General features: G+C 51.1%; 1 protein-coding gene across 1 annotated transcript; it reads left to right on the forward strand.

Annotated features, from left to right (window-relative positions):
- The first annotated feature begins 12,035 nt into the window (after window positions 1–12,035).
- EDF1 (endothelial differentiation related factor 1) lies at window positions 12,036–16,385 on the forward strand. Its single transcript, XM_003911060.4, has 5 exons — window positions 12,036–12,188; window positions 14,647–14,698; window positions 15,054–15,214; window positions 15,502–15,595; window positions 16,153–16,385. Exons 1-5 carry the CDS (start codon window positions 12,111–12,113, stop codon window positions 16,212–16,214), a joined length of 447 nt encoding a protein of 148 aa, XP_003911109.1. The 5' UTR covers window positions 12,036–12,110; the 3' UTR covers window positions 16,215–16,385.
- The last annotated feature ends 751 nt before the right edge of the window (window positions 16,386–17,136 follow it).

Here is a 17,136-nt window from a genome sequence, read left to right on the forward strand (position 1 = left end):
AAGGAGCCAGACTCCTAAAATCCTCCAAAAAGAATAAATGCTAGAACCTGCTACCCATCAGACTGGGTGCCAATATTTAATAAGAGGAGAGAGACATTTTTTCTGCGAAAGTAGGAAGGACAGATGTCAGAGTGGAGCCCTTTTGTCCCTGGGTGTGATGTCCATGTGTCTTCATTGTCACGGAGCCCAGGAGGGTCCATGTGTCTTCATTGTCATGAGCCCAGGAGGTCAGGAGCCTGATGGTGCTTCTCTCACTGCGGAGTAGTGCAGCAGCTGGCGCCAGATGGTGGGGAAGAGCGTGGGCAGGTAAGTCCAGATGGCCCTGGGAAATTAGGCGAAACCTGGTGCAGTTGTGTGGCCTGCTCATTTTGTGTGTCAGGGTCTTAACTTTTCTTAGAGGAACTTATCTAGGTACAGCATGTAGTATCAGCAGTGACACAGACATTTTCTTATTTAGCCAATGACCACTCAAGGATTGCTTAGTTTAGGTTCAATTAAGCTACCAGCAGAAGGCACTGATTGTGAAATTTCATGACGTTACCCTGCTAAGTGGAAAGGTAGCATTAAGAGGGATAAAGGTTTCATTATGATGTGGAGTCTCATTCCTTTTGTCTTGGGAAAGCCATGTACAGTATTTAAACGTCAACTTCTCCTTCTGGTTTGTAGTTTGAATATCTCTGGTCATGGCATCAGGCAGTTTGGATTACAGGCTTGAGCCACTGCGCCCAGCCCCATCAGTTTCTTTATTACAGTTCTGAAAGTTTTAATTTGGTTCATTAACCTTAAAAGTTATCAGAAATCTGTGTTCAAGAGTACTTGTTAGAGTCTTTTCCATGAAAAGCAATTTTGGACTGTACCTTATTCCAAATACTTTTAGAAAACCATTGTGAATGATAAAAACAAAATAGCCACAGTTAAAAATCAGATGAAGGTGGGGCACGGTGGCTCACGCCTGTAATCCTAGCACTTTGGGAGCCCGAGGCAGGCGGATCATGAGGTCAGGAGATCGAGACCATCTTGGCTAACACGGTGAAACCCCATCTCCACTAAAAATACAAAAAATTAGCCGGGCATGGTGGCGGGTGCCTGTAGTCCCAGCTACTAGGGAGGCTGAGGCAGGAGAATGGCGTGAGCCCAGGAGGCGGAGCTTGCAGTGAGCAAAGATGGCACCACTGCACTCCAGCCTGGGCAACAGAGCGAGACTCCATTTCAAAAAAAAAAAAAAAAAATCAGATGAAAGTTCCCAAGTGACAAGGAAACTTAGTTACTTCTGTTACATGCAGCATGTTAAGATAGCAACCGGAATGATGACTAACAGTGTCACATCAGGGCCATCAGACTTCTATACATTTCATATAATTTTTAGAATACATGAATAACATATCCAGAGCCAGGTGTGGTGGATCATGTCTGTAATCCCAGTAACCTGGGAGGCTGAGGTGACAGGATCACTTTTGGCCAAGAGTTTGAGACCAGGCTGGGTAACATAGCAAGACCCCACCTATAATAAAAATAAAATAAATTACCTGGGTGTAGGCACATGCCTGTAGTCCTACCTGCTTGGGAGGCTGAGGTGGGAGGATCTCTTCAGTCTAAGATTTTCAGGTGGCAGTGAGCCATAATCATGCCAGTACACTCCATCCAGCCTGGGCAACAGAGACCCTGTCTATAATAAACAAAAACATATCTATACAAATGTAACTTTAGGAAAAGTTCAACATAACCAAAATTATGTCTAACATTAAATTTTGATGAATTTTTATAATTTGTGGAACATTTATACCAATAAATATAAATATAACTGAAAGATTTAGCATTATCATTTGATAACTTATCAAATAAGGCTTATCATTTAATACCTCTACAAGATGAGACTTACATTTTGAGGCTCTTCATGAACCAAAGTGGAAAATCGCAAAGTTAAATTTAGGTCAAAAAGACTTAACTGGCCGGGCGCTGTGGCTCAAGCCTGTAATTCCAGCACTTTAGAGGCCGCAGACGGGCTGATCACAGGTCAGGAGATCGAGACCATCCTGGCTATCACCGTGAAACCCCGTCTGTACCTGCTAAAAAAATACAAAAAATTAGTCATGGTGGCGGGCGCCTGTAGTCCCAGCTACTCCGAGGCTGAGGCAGGAGAATGGCATAAACCCGGGAGGCAGAGCTTGCAGTGAGCTGAGATCCTGCCACTGCACTTAGCCTACATAGATGCAGACTGCCTCAAAAAAAAAAAAAAAAAAAAAAGACTTAACTTAGGATATTGGATCCTAGGAAGCCAGCCAAAGATGTCAAAGATTCAAAACACTTAATAAAAGTAGAATCATACTAACCAGAGTGATAATCAAAAAACTGGTTGGGTGTGGGGGCTCTGGTCTCCAAAAATTCCAATACTTTGAGAAGCTGGAGGTGGGTGGATCACAAGGTTTATTTGAGCCTGGTCTCTGCCACAGGAAAGAAACCTTTGTCTCTCACTTTCGAAAATACAAAATTATCTGGGCATGGTGGTGCCCACCTGTAGTCCAAGCTACTCGGGAGGCTGGGAGGCAGGAGAATCACTTTGAACCCAGGAGGCGGAGGTTGCAGTGACAAGGTCATGCCACTGCACTCCAGCCTGGGCAACAGAGACAGACTCTGTCTCTCGCAGAAAAAGACTTCAAAAGTAATGTATGCATTATAGATGACCAATTTTTTAGTTTTGTATTAGTATTTTAATAGAAAAGATCAATATTTAGAAAGATAATTTCCTTCTAATTACAGCTAACTTAATTACACACAAAATACCCTTTCTCATAAATTCCTTTTCACAAGTCTTATCAAAACTTAATAGACAAGCATCTCAGGCATGGTGGCTCATGCCTATAATCCCAGCACGCTGGGAGGCTGAGGCTCACCTGGAGGTCAGGAGTTCAAGACCAGCCTGGCCAACATGGCAAAACCCCTCCCTACTAAAAAATACAAAACTAGCCAGGAATAGTGGTGTGTACCTGTAATCCAAGCCATTCAGGAGGCTGAGGCAGGAGAATTGCTTTAAATCTGGAGAGGCAGAGGGGTTGCAGTGAGCCGAGATTGTGCCACTGTACTCAGCCTGGGCAACAGAGCAAGACTCTGCTTCAAAACAAAAAACTTAGACTATTGGATTACATGCTTGGACTTTTCTGTTTTGTGTTATGGTTCTGCTTTCTTTTCTGTATCTTTTTTCTTTTTTTTTTTTTTCCCAGACAAGGCCTGACTCTGTTGCCCAGGCTGAGTGCAGTGGCTCGATCTTGGCTCACTGTAATCTCCAGCTCCCAGGCTCAGGTGATCTCCCAACTAGCCTCCCACTATTGTAACTACAAGCGTGCACCACCATGTAAGCAGCTACTTTGTATTTTGTAGAGATGGGGTATCTATCACCTCGCTGCCCAGGCTGGTCTTGATCCCGCCTTTGCTTCAGCCTTCCAGCACTGGGATTACAGGCATGAGCCACCATGCCTGACCAGTTTATTTTTCTTAAATAACCAGTCACTTTAGGGACAAACATTTTAACATATGTGATTCTTTTCTCATTTAAAATTATTATCTCTCTCTCTTTTTTTTTTTTTTTTTTGAGATGGAGTCTGTTTCAGTTGTTCAGGGCTGAGTACAGTAGCACTTATCTGGTTTTGTTGTAACTCCCAGCCTGAAATTGCTTCTCCTGTCTCAGCTTCCCGAGTAGCTGGGACTACAGGCTTCCCACCACCGCCGGGCAGTTTTGTATTTTTAGTAGAGACAGGGTTTCACCATATTGGCCAGGCTGGCCTCAAACTCCTGACCTTGTGATCCACCCACTTTGGCCTCCCAAAGTGCTGGGACAGGCATGAGCCACCAGCCTGGCCATCTCTCTCTTTTTTTATAGACTTACTTACCAAAATGTATCTTAATATCCATAACTTCACATTTCTCTTTCTTGCTTACTGATTCCTATCTTATTCCGTATCTGGAAATAACCTTTAAATAACCTCCAAATTAGACAAAATTATTTCTTCAAAAAAGATCACATTTTATGCCTTTCTTTATATTTTTCTCATCAGAAGCACATGTTATTTGAAATGATCCGCCACACTTAAAGAACATCTGTTATTTTAATTTAACATAACACAACATTAAGATTTAAAGTACATGAAAAGTTAATGTATATAGCTAATTATTGGGCTCAGTAGCTCACACCTGTAATCCCAGCACTTTGGGAGGCTGAGGTGCGGATCACCTGAGGTCAGGAGTTCAAACCAGCTCTGGCTGACATGGTGAAACCCCATCTCTTACTAAAAATACAAAAATTCTTAGCCAGGCGTGGTGGCTGGCACCTGTAGTCCCAGCTACTCGAGTAGCTGAGAGGCAGAAGAATCGCTTGAACCCAGGAGGTGGAGGTTGCAGTGAGCTGAGATTGTGCCACTGCACTCCAGCTTGGGCAACAGACGGAGTGAGACTCCATCGCAAAAATAACAATAATATAAATAGGCTGGACGCCACGGCTCAAGCCTGTAATCCCAGCACTTTGGGAGGCCAAGACGGGCGATCACGAGGTCAGGAGATCGACCATCCTGGCTAACATGGTGAAACCCCGCTCTCTACTAAAAATACAAAAACTAGCCAGGCATGGTGGCGGGCTGGTGGTCCCAGCTATCAGGAGGGTGAGGCAGGAGAATGGAGTGAACCCAAGAGGTGGAGCTTGCATTGAGCTGAGATCTGGCCACTGCACTCCAGCCTGGACAACCGAGCGAGACTCCGTCTCAAAAAAATAAATGAAAGAAAAAGAATTTATCTGATTTACATTTACTTAATGTATTTATTCGAGGCACACTGGCATTGTGTGTACTAATATACTTATTTTTAACAGATACCTAGATTACTTGTGAAAAATCCGAGAGTTGGTTACACGCTTGTAACCAGCACTTTGGGGAGGTCGAGTAGCAGATCAATGCAGCCCAGAGTTCGAGACCATCTCGGTTAATATGGTGGAACCCTCATTTCTACTAAAATGGCTGGGGAATTACGGGCATGGTGGCATGCCTGTAGTCCCGCTACCAGGGAGGCTGAGGCAGGAGACTTGCTTGAACCTGGCAGAGGGCGGCGGAGCCGAGATCGTGCCACTGCATTCCAGCCTGATGACACAGTAAGACTCCTGCTCAAACAAAACAAAACAAAATAACAACAACAAAAAAAGAAAACTGAGATATTAGACAAAACTAGTCATCATTTCAAGTTATTTCCCTGTAGCAATTTTTTTTTTTTAACACAGAATCTCCCTCTGTCGCCTAGGCTGCAGTGCAGTGGCCTGATCTTGGCTCACTGCAACCTCTACCTCCTGGGTTCAAGCAGTTATCCTGCCTCAGCCTCCTGAGTAGCTGGGATACAGGCACCCACCACCATGTCTGGCTAATTTTTTGTATTATTAGTAGAGACAAGGTTTTGTCATGTTGGCCAGGCTGCTCTCAAACTCCTGACATCTAGTGATCCGCCCACCTTGGCCTCCCAAAGAGTGGGTATTATAGGCGTGAGCCACTGCACCCAGCCCCCGTTACCTTTCTTTTTTTTGAGACAGAGTCTTGCTCTGTCACCCAGTCTGGAGTGCAGTGGCACCATCTCGGCTCACTGCAACCTCCACCTCCTGAGTTCAAGTGATTCTCCTGCCTCAGCCTCCCGAGTAGCTGGGCCTATAGGCACCTGCGACAATGCCCAGCTAATTTTTTTTTTGTATTTTTAGTAGAGATGGGGTTTCACCATGTTAGCCAGGATGGTCTCGATCTCCTAACCTCGTGATCCGCCCACCTCGGCCTCCCAAAGTGCTGGGATTACAGGTGTGAGCCACCGCGTCCGGCCGCCCCTGTAACCATTTTTATAGCCTGTGAATATCAGGTATTCACCTAAGTGAGAACTTTAAACTTATATATTTGTGTATTTTGCAAATAACTCAGAAGATATAGCTGTTTTCATTAGACCAACAACATTAGTCTTGCTTATCCAGAAATTACACAAATAACAACCATTCTGTCTTAGGCTGCATTTTTTTTTTTTTTTTTTTTTTTTTTTTTTGAGACAGAGTCTCACTCTGCTGTCCATGCTGGAGTGAGTAGCGTAATCTCGGCTCACTGCAAGCTCCACCTCCTGGGTTCACGCCATTCTGCTGCCTCAGCCTCAGCTGGGACTGTCTCAGCTGGGACTACAGCATGCCACCACCACTCCCAGCTAATTCTTTTTTTTTGTATTTTTTAGTAGAGATGGGGTTTCACTGTGTTAGCCAGAATGGTCTCAATCTCCTGACCTCATGATCCGCCCACCTCGGCCTCCCAAAGTGTTGGGATTACAGGCGTGAGCCACTGCTAAATTTAAATTTCTAAAAGGTATTTAGGTTGTTGATTATCACGGAACTATTATAATTTGTAAAGTCAGAACTTTGAAAGCTCTTTAAAACTTCTTAAAAAAAAAAATTGGCTGGGCTGCGGCTCACACCTGTAATCCCAGCACTTTGGGAGGCCGAGGCGGCAGATCATGAGGTCAGGAGGATTGAGACCATTCTGGCTAAATACAGTGAACCGCGATTCGACTAGAAATACAAAAATTAGCTGGGTGGTGGCTAGTGCCTGTAATCCCAACACGACTCCCAGCTACTTGGGAGGCCGAGGCTGAGAATAGCTTGAACCCGGGAGGCTGAGGCTGCAGTGAGCCAAGATCAGCACAGCACCAGCCTGAGCTGCATACAGCATGAGACTCCATCTCAAGAAAAAAAAAAAAAGAAGAACTAGGAGAGTGGAGTGTTTGTCACTTAAACATGTGAGGTGAACACCCAAAAGGTACAAAGCAGCTGTTGGGACGGAAGCAGTAATTCTGGGGATTGGGAATGTGGTGGGCAGAGGGACAGGGGTGACCACTGATTTTTTAAAATCCAAGCAGTCCCAGGACTTTTATTATTGATTTATTTACTGAGACAGGGTCTTACTGTTGTCCAGGCTGAGTGCGATGGCATGCTCACGGCTCACTGTAGGCTTGATCTTTCTCCAGGATCAAGTGATCCTTTCTGAGCTGAAGTCTCTGAGAAGCTGGGACCACAGGCACATCACCATGCCCAGCTAATTGTATTTTTTTTATAGAGACAGGGGTTTACCATGTTGCCCAGGCTGGTCTCAAACTCCTGGCTCCTCAAGCAGTCTTCTCCCATGCCTAGCCTCCCAAAAGGCAGCATTTTGGCAGGAGGCCGCAGGTAGGAAGATCACTGAAGCCTGTGAGGTGGGGGCCAGTGAGCTGTGATCATGCCACTGCATTCCAGCCTGATGACAGAGACCTCGCCTCTAAATAAGTAAGTAGCAGGGAAAAAAGCTCGGCGTGGTGAATGTGTGGCACTATTAGCCCTAAGAAGCTCAGTGGCCAGGGTGCGTGTGGCTCATGCCTGTAGTCCCAACACTTTGGGAGGCCGAGGCAGGCGGATCGCCTGAGGTCAAAGAGACCAGCCTGGCCAACATGATGAAACTCGCTCTATTAAAATTTCAAAAAAATTAGTCGGGTGTGGTGGCAGGCACTTGTAATCCCAGCTACTCAGGAGGCTGGAGGCAGGAGAAGCACTTGAACCTGGGAGGCAGAGGTTGCAGGAACCCAGATCATGTCACTGCAGTCCAGCCTGGGTGACAAGAGTGAAACTCCGTCCAAAAAACAAAAAGGCCGGGCGCCGGGTGGCTCAAGCCTGTAATCCCAGCACTTTGGGAGGCCGAGGCGGTGGATCACGCAGGTCAGGAGATCGAGACCATCCCATAATATGGTGAAACCCCCGCTCTACTAAAATACAAAAACTAGCCGGGCGTGGCGGGCGACTGTAGTCCCAGCTACCGGAGGCTGGGAGGGGCAGAGAATGGCGTGGAACCCGGGAGGCAGAGGTGCTTGCAGTGGAGCCGATCGCGCCCCACTGCACTCCAGCCTGGGTGATACAGCGCCGAATCTGCCCCCAAAAAAAAAAAAAAAAAAAAAAAATGGCTGGCGCTTGTGGCCTTTCGGGTTTTTCTCTGTAATCCCAGAGTCGAGACGGGCGGATCACAAGGTCAGGAGAGATCGACCATCCTGGCTAACATGGTGAAACCCCCGCCTCTACTAAAAATACAAAAACTACCGGGCGCAGGTGGCGGGCGCTTCTGTAGTCCCAGCTACTCGGGAGGCTGAGGCAGGAGAATGGCGTAAACCCGGGAGGCAGAGCTTGCAGAGCTGAGATCCGCCACCGCACTCCAGCCTGGGCTTATTGTGAGCGAGACCGCCTCAGAAAAAAAAAAAAAAAAAAAAAAAAAAAATCGGTCAGGAGATCGAGACCATCCTGGCTAACGTGGTGAAACCCCGTCTCTACTAAAAAATAAAAACTAGCCGGGTCGAGGTGGCGGGCTTCTGTAGTCCCAGCTACTCAGGAGGCTGAGGCAGGAATGGCGTAACCCGGGAGGCGGAGCAGTGAGCTGGAGATAGCCCCACTGCACTCCAGCCTGGGTGTGACAGAGGAGACTCTCAAAAAAAAAAAAAAAAAAAAAAAGCTGGGCAGAACCCACAAGGCGGAGGTTGTAGTGAGCCGGGAGATTGCGCCACTGCACTCCAGCCTGGGTGACAGAGCAAGACATTCCATCTCAAAAATAAAATAAAAGCAGCTCAGTGAACCCAAGCAAGGTAAATACAAAGGAAAATACGCTTGAACACATGCTAAGAAAACTGAAGATCGGGCTGTGGGTGTCGGAACGTGCCTGCAATTCCAGTATTTTGGGAGGCTGAGGTGGGAGGATCACTTGAGCCCAGGAGGTTGAGGCTGCAGTGAGCCATGATTGTGCCTTGTACTCCAGCCTGGGCAACAGAGTGAGGCCCTGTCTTCAAAAAAAAAAAAAAGAAAGAAAAGAAAAGAAAAAGAAAACTGAAGACAAAGGGATAGTCTTGAAAGGGCCAGAGGACATGTCACATTGTCACATAACCTGCTAGGGAACCAGGACACAAATGACTGATCACTGATTCTCATTGGCAATGATGGAAGACAATGGGATGACGTTTATACAATAGCGTATCCTTCAAACACAAGGGCAAAATAGAGACATTTGCAGTTAAATGAAAGATGAAACTACAGCAGATGGTACTAAAAGGACCTAAGAAAGGCTGGAGGAAAATTATGCCAGAGAGACACTAAGATCTACAGATGGAAATGAAGAGACTTTTTTTCTCCAGAAAGCTTTGGAATTGTTTTTTCTCCATGCACGAAGCTAAATGGATAACTGGTAGACAGACAGTGGTGTGATATCTCCAATGTGGTATAAGAGGCTCGCCAGGCCTCCCAAAGCTGCTTCTCCATACCAGCCACTTTCCTCTGGGCCCTAAGTTGGAAGAATTCCCAGAATAGGAGGGAGTGCGTACAAATGACCCCAGGGTGGGACGAGTGGGCAGTGAGGACAGCCTCACACAGACACCTGTATCCATCGTGCCTTGGTGCAGGGAGTGCCAAGGACAGGGCACGAGTGACTTGTGGCATCAGGCCTGGACTCCTGGAGGGCCCGATGGGACAACGGCTGTCCTGGTGGACACCTGCAGAGGACAGCTAGATGTAGCTGTCCCCTGTCTCTCCGCCCAGGCTCACTATGGAGCTAGCTCAGCCCCACCTGCATGGGTCTCTGAGGCTCTGAGAAGGGCCTCCCAACGCATTCACGAGGTCGGGTGTTGGCTGAGTTTGTCACATAGGAGGACTGAACTGCAGTGTTAACAAGGCTGCCTCTTTCCAGGCCAACTCCGCCTTCACCACACTCTTCCTGGGGGCTGGTGGCACTGGGGTGACTATAAGCATTTTTGGCACACAACGAAGGGGGACTTGAGCGGAGATACATCCAGTCAGGGTTTATGGGATATTTTCTTTTTCTTTCTTTTTTTAGAGACAGTGGAGTCTTACTCTGTCCCTAGGCTGGAGTGCAGTGGCGCAGTCTCGGCTCACTGCAACCTCCACCTCCAGGTTCAAGCAATTCTCCTGCCTTGGCCTCCCGAGTAGCTAGGATTACAGGCACGCACCACCATACCCAGCTAATTTTTGTATTTTTAATAGAGACAGGGTTTCACTGTGTTGGCCAGGATGATCTTGATCTCTCGACCTCGTGATCCATCTGCCTCAGCCTCCCAAAGTGCTGGGATTACAGGCGTGAGCCACCACACCCGGCCACAAGGGATATTTTCATTCAGTTGAGTCACATCCTTGCTGGATGTCTGAGGCTGTTGAGTCCTTAGCTGAACAGAGCTTGGTGCTGGAAGTTGGTGAGAAGCAGAGAAGCAAGGTTTGTATGCACGGAGCCATCAGTGGGTCCGCAAGACTCTTCCGATCATCCAGTGTGAAAAACGGTAAGCAGAAGACTCAACTTGCCACTGCCTGGTTAGAATTACAGTTGTCTCCTCTCTGGAGTGCATTTGGTAATGCAGCATTTCCAATTTAACACAGCATTTATTTATGTTGTCTTTTTGGATGGAGACTGCATTTATCAGGATCCTTGTTTGTGGAGCATAACCTGCAGCAGTGCTACAGGAAGCTCATCCACTCAAAGCCCAGAAGTCAATACTATGATTAGGGCCAGCGGTGGCTCAAGCCTGTAATCCCAGACTTTGGGAGGCCGAGGCAGGAGGATCACACGAGCTCAGGAGTTCCAGACCAACAAGCCAGGGCAGCATGCGGACCCCACCTCTACCCTACAAAATACAAAAATTAGCCAGGCACGGGGGCTGCGCCTATAGTCCCATCACTTGAGCCCAGGACGTCGAGGCTGCAGTGGGCGCTGCCGTGCTCCAGCATGGGCCACAGAGTGAGACCCCGTCTATAAAAATAAAAATCTTGGCCAGGCACGGTGGCTCACGCCTATAATCCCAGCACTTTGGGAGGCCGAGGTGGGCGGATTACGAGGTCAGGAGATCGAGACCATCCTTGTTAACACAGTGAAACCCCATCTCTACTAAAAATATACAAAAAATATTAGCTGGGCATGGTGGCGGGCACCTGTAGTCCCAGTTACTCGGGAGGTTGAGGCAGGAGAATGGCGTGAACCCAGGAGGCGGATCTTGGAGGAAGCCGAGATGGCGCCACTGCACTCCAGCCTGGGCAACAGAGCAAGACTCTGTCTTAAAAAAAAAAAAAAAAATCCTAAAAAACTTGTTCAATAATAATGTATAAAGACCTTTCTCATTATACAAAACAACTGTAAAATAGCTGTAAAATAGGGTATTACATAATTATTGTCGTACAACATATACACTTTATACATTACAGAAAATAAACATGCAAAACCATTCATTTTTGCCACCCATGTTTTCATAGTTTTCCATTCCTTTTTTTTGAAGTGCAGTTTCGTTCTTCTTGCCCAGGTTGGAATGCAATAGCGCAATCTCGCCTCACCGCAACCTCTGCCTCCTGGGTTCAACCGATTCTCCTGCCTCCCCCTCCCGAGTAGCTGGGATTACAGGTGCACGCCACCACGCCCAGCTAATTTTGTATTTTTAGTAGAAACGGGGTTTCTCCATGTTGGTCAGGCTGGTCTCGAACTCCCGACCTCAGGTGATCCTCCCGCCTCGGCCTCCCAAAGTGCTGGGATTGCAGGCGCGAACCACCGCGCCCGGCCTGCGTTCTTTTTCTTAAAAAGAATCCCACCCCACGCTGCGTTTCGGGCCCCACAGCCCTGGTCCTCGAGCGCAGGTCCCAGCCGCGCAGGCGGCAAAACAAAGGGGGGCGGCCGCGGCGAGAGCGGAGACCCCGCGCCCCCTCCGCCCGCGTGGCCCGGCCGCGGTGCGGGGCCCGGGGAGGCGCAGCCGCCGCCCGCGTGTGCTGGGAGGCCGCGGGGCCCGGGTTCAGGGGTCCTCCCGACCTGCGCCCCCAGCGGCCGCCGCGCCTCGCCAGGCCAGGCCCCAACGTTGCCCTCCCCACGTCAGCCGCGCGCGGCCGCGGCGTCCCTCAGACGAGCCGAACGCCGAATGGCCCCGAGCACGGGAAGTGCCCGCCCCCCGCGTGCCGCCAGCCAATGGGACGCCGGAAGCGGGGAGGCGCCGAAGGGACGTCGCGTCGCCGCGCCGGGTCTCTAGCAGCTGCCGCTGAGCCGCCGGACTGACGCCCGCCTTCGCCCGCCATGGCCGAGAGCGACTGGGACACGGTGACGGTGCTGCGCAAGAAGGGCCCCACGGCCGCCCAGGCCAAGTCCAAGCAGGTGCTTTGCTGACGGAGGAACGGCCGGGCCGGGCGGGGCGGACGCTGGGCCGGGGCCACGGACCGTGGGGCAGGGGGCTCGGGGAAGGCCAGGCGGGGCCCGGGACGGGGCGCGGGGGACGGGGACAAGGCTCGGGTGCCGGGGGGAGGATGGGGTTCGAGGGGCGGGGAGCATCGCAGTGGTAGGAGGACCGGGCCAGAACAGGGGTGGGAAGGTGGGGGGCGGACCCAGGTGGGGATAGACGGACCCAGGAGGTAGGGGGCGGGCGACTGCGGGAGGAGAGGAGCAGGGAACGGGACGGGGCAAGGGGCAGGCGATAGGACGGGGATCAGTGCCAGGGTGGGGCGGGAAGGGGATAGGGGCAGGGACTGTTGGTGGGGACAGGTGTGAGGACAGAGGCAGGAGGTGGGGACGGGGGCGGGGACAAGGTTGGGGCCTTGTGTGAGGATAGGGGTCAGAGGACCAGGGTGGGCACTGGGAACGGGGGGCAGGGATGGAGTTGGGGACAGGGCTTGGGAGGACAGGGACTAGAGTCGGGGACAGGGCTTAGGACAGGGGTGGGGACTGGGGCAAGCAGCAGGAACCAGCGATGAGGGTGGGGAATTGGGGTTGGGATAGGGCTGGGGGCCAGTGGACAGCAGTTGAGGGCCTGGGGCGGGAGACCGGGTGACTGGGACAGAGGTTAGTGACCTGAGTGGGAGTTGGGGACAGAGGGTAGGCTCCTCCTTGAGCCTTTTCTCTTTGGGTGGGGCCTGCTTGGTTCTACTGGTCTCCGCTAGTCAGATACTGCCCAAGGAGCCTACCTGGTCCATCACAGGCTGTAGGGAGTGCCTGCATCAGGGAACCCCATGAGCAGGTGGACCTTGCCTCCCCCTGTTGCAGGGGTGGAAGATGGGCGTGTCCTGAGCAGTACTTGTGGAAGGAGATCACCAGTGTGGCTGATGTTTCCGAGGGTCAGTTGTGAGTCTGATGTAATAGGGAGGACAGTTTAGTCACCACCTCTGCCTCATTCGTGCTCTCAGGTGGCCTAGGGCTGAAGCCTTTGAGGCCAGTTGGGCCAGGATGTGCTGGGGCTCTGGTGACAGGGATTCATTGGTCTGCCCTGCCCTTGCTGGTTGTACGGTCAAAACCAAATTCATTCTCCTTTTCTTTTAAAGGAAACTTAATGGCCATAAGGTAGGAGTCACGGGGAATAATTGGGTGGCAGCATCTGTGAGTACATCACACTTAGGATGCTCCACAAGTCACTTCTCTGAAGTGGTAGAAATGTTAGCCAGGCACAGTGGCTGAAGCCTGTAATCTCAGCACTCTGGGAGGCCAAGGCGGGTGGATCATGAGGTCAGGAGTTCAAGACCAGCCTGGCCAAGATTGTGAAACCCTGTCTCTACTAAAAATACACAAAATTAGCCAAGCGTGGTGGCAGGTGCCTGTAATCCTAGCTACTGGGGAGGCTGAGGCAGGAAAATCGCTTCAACTCGGAGTGTGAAGGTTGCAATGAGCTGAGATCGTGCCACTGCATTTCAGCCTGGGCGACAGAGTGAGACTGTCTCAAAAAAAAAAAGTCAAGAAATACATTATATTAATATTCAGCGACTGTAGATGAGATACCATCACTGTAATTGGTGATGTTTCTGGGGAGCCTGCAGGCTTCCATGAAATGTGTCATCTTTGTGTTACTAGGAGCCAGATTCAGGGAGGAAGGCCACATCAGGCCAGCATTTGGTGTTCCTTCCTACTTTTGCAGTACAGTCCAGCAGAGAAGTAAATCTATGCTAAATATGATTTCTCAAAAAGAATCCACTAGCGCATACTAGCTATTCAGGAGGGAGGCTGAGCCCAGGAGTTCCAGACCAGCCTGGGCAACATAGCAAGACCCCAACTCAAAAAAAAAAAAAAAATCCCTAGTGCGTCTTTCTCAACAGCAAAGGAAGTGGTGTTCCCTTAGCAGTTTATTGTGAATTTCCTAGACATCTGATTGTAGAGGTTTTTATATAACGAGTTTGGGGTTTTGTTGTGTTTTGTTTTTTTAGACAGTGTCTCATTCTGTTGCCCAGGCTGGAGTGCAGTGGCATTATCATAGCCCACCACACCCTCAAACTCCTGGGCTCAAGTGATCCTCCTGCCCTAGCCTCCCTGTACAGGCATGCACTACAATGTCTGACAATTTTTTATCATTTTATTTTTTTGTAGAGACAGGATCCCGCTGTGTTGCCCAGGCTGGTCTCGAACTCGTGGCCTCAAGTGATTCTGCTACTTTGGTTTCCCAAAGTGCTGGGATTACAGATATGAGCCGCAGTACCTAGTTGAGCTTGGGTAATTGAACCCAGCACTGCATATCAGTCATTGGGCACCACTAGTCCTTAGCAGTGTGCTAACTGGCTAACAGCAGGCCTGAATTGGTGTGTGCTGGACACTGCCAAAGCTACTTTTGATCTACTGATGTTTTCTAATTTTCTAGGCTATCTTAGCGGCACAGAGACGAGGAGAAGATGTGGAGACTTCCAAGAAATGTAGGTCCTTGTGTTTCCACTTGCAAAATGAGGCTGTACTGTGGGTCCATGTGCTGGTGGGTGTGGTGTGGACGGTGCCCACAGGGACGTTGTCAGCTGAGTGCCTGCCTGCACCGGTGCTGGCTGGAGCCCTGGGAGGCAGCCATCTTCCCAGAGCAGCTCTGGTCGGCATGAGTGCAAACTGAGAGAAAACTCTGGAAGTCCATGCCCTGAGGTGTGTGAACCTGGGACAGCCTGGGTTCCCATGTCCCCTTGGGCTCAGGCAGCCTCTGGGGTCTGGTTACCACTCTGAAATGGTTTTCCGTCAGGTTAATTCCAAACCCTCTCCTCTGCTTTTGCCTCACACCGATTCCAGGGGCTGCTGGCCAGAACAAACAACATTCTATCACCAAGAACACAGCCAAGCTGGACCGGGAAACGGAGGAGCTGCACCATGACAGGGTGACCCTGGAGGTGGGCAAGGTGATCCAGCAGGGTCGGCAGAGCAAGGGGCTTACACAGAAGGACCTGGCCACGGTGAGGCTGCGCCGGCTCTCACTTCTCCTGGGGTTGTGGGCTTGGGCGGGGGTGGCCGGAGTTCAGATAGCACGGGGAGGGCAGACTCCACCCCCCTGGTGCCCTTGCAGGGAATGCCTGGGGAAGCCAGGTCAGCCCGGCTCTCACTGCCTCTTGCACAAAATGCAGCTGTGTGTGGGTGCGTACCCCAGGGGCCCCAGAAGCTGGTGTTCTCAGGCGACGCTCCGCGCCTGGTTTCGTAGCAGTGCTAGTGGAGCTGATGTGTATAAAGCACATGTTCTCTTTAGAAAATCAATGAGAAGCCACAGGTGATCGCGGACTATGAGAGCGGACGGGCCATACCCAATAACCAGGTGCTGGGCAAAATTGAGCGGGCCATTGGTGAGTGTCCCTCCACCTTCGCCGGGTCCGCTGGACAGGGAGGCCACCACTCCTGGCTGGGGTTGGTGAGAGTGGGACTCGGGAGACGAAGATGGCCCTGAGGGTCCCCTGTTGTCTGAATTCTGGAGCTTTGCTTCTCCAGGCAATAGAGACTGAGGGATGGTGGGGGCTCTGCAGGCCTCAGGAAACCCCCAAGAGCAGTGGAATCCCACTCCCTTCCCCTTGCCAGTTCCCGTCAGCCCGTGCTGTTGGCCATGGTTCTCTGAGCCTGAGCACAGCGGTCCAGGCCCTATCAGCATGGGGCCGGAAGCCAGTTCCGCAGAGGACTCCTGACTCCAGTTCTTCCGGAGAGGGGTATTCATGCTCTGCTGTCTAAGATGATCAGACTCATCCTTTTCAAAATTAGATGTGAGGTCCAGGAGTGCCTATGTGTTGAGAGCCCAGTGAGGAATGGGAGCGGCGTGGCCCCCCTTCCCTGGGAAGATGGTGAAGAGGGGCGGCGTGGGGGGCAGGAGGGAGCTGGCGCTGCAGTGGCCAGTGGCTGTGGCTCATTTCAGGCCTCAAGCTCCGGGGAAAGGACATTGGAAAGCCCATCGAGAAGGGGCCTAGGGCGAAATGAACACAAAGCCTCGAAATCAGTGCGCTCCAGCTGATCTCGTTCTGCCGGTTCCCCTTGGCCGCCAGCACCGCCGTGGGTCTCCTCACGGCCAAACGGAACAAGGGGTCCAGCTCGTGGGGGACCCTCCCCAGCCCATTCCTGCTGTCAAACAAACAAAACCTTGCAAAGCGTTGGGTTCTGCTGACTGTTTTTCTCCCTACGTCGCGTTCCTCAGATGAGGGTGCAGAACTCCGCCTTCCTGTTCTGGGGGTGTCTGCCCAGTAGCAGTTGTGGCTCAGAGGCCTCAGGGAGCTCTGAGCACCACCTTATATAAGGGTGAGGGGTGGAGGCCAGAGGCGCGGAAGGAAGAGGAGCGGTGTCACTGGGAGCTGCTTTCTCTGATGTAGCTCTAAAGAGAAGCTGGGAAAATTTCCTGCCTTTGGCGCCGGGGCCAGATTATTCGGTCCTGCTCTCAGCTCCCAGGCCCCTAGTTGTGGGAAAGGCCGGTGAATTTTCATGACTGATGCCCGCGAGTGGGCTGCCAGGGGGCTCTGAAGGTCTCTCTGCAGGGCCATTTCCTTTCGCCCATCTGTGTGGACAGCGGGCACTGGTCAGCCCCACGGCACCTGAAGACGAGGGACGGTGCTAGCCATGCCTGACCGCCACCCTCTGCTGGGACTTAGTCCCCAGGGCGGACAGGAGCCCAATGGCTGGCGAGGGTGCCGTGCTGTGCCCTCCAGCACCGCATGGCTCCTGGGGGCAGATGTGAGTTCATGAGGCAGGGTAGGGCTTTCCTATGGGCAAGAGGGGGCTTGGCTGCACAGGTCTGGGTATCGCCACCCTCCCAGGGGATAGCCACCCACAGCCAGGCCTCAGAGGCCACAAGACTGGGCCCTCACCATGGGGTTGTGCCCGAGTCACCCATGTGGAGGACCAGAGCTCT

The sequence above is a fragment of the Papio anubis genome, chromosome 13 (genome assembly GCF_008728515.1).
Source record: "Papio anubis isolate 15944 chromosome 13, Panubis1.0, whole genome shotgun sequence".
In the NCBI taxonomy this organism is placed as follows: domain Eukaryota; kingdom Metazoa; phylum Chordata; class Mammalia; order Primates; family Cercopithecidae; genus Papio; species Papio anubis.

What these genes read in the sequence shown, in the direction of transcription:
- EDF1 (XM_003911060.4), top strand. Translation starts at nt 12,111, where the DNA reads ATGGCCGAGAGCGACTGGGACACGGTGACGGTGCTGCGCAAGAAGGGC. An exon ending in TGTGGAGACTTCCAAGAAAT is followed by an intron (nt 14,699 to 15,053) that starts GTAGGTCCTTGT and finishes CACCGATTCCAG; the next exon opens with GGGCTGCTGGCCAGAACAAA. An exon ending in CACAGAAGGACCTGGCCACG is followed by an intron (nt 15,215 to 15,501) that starts GTGAGGCTGCGC and finishes TGTTCTCTTTAG; the next exon opens with AAAATCAATGAGAAGCCACA.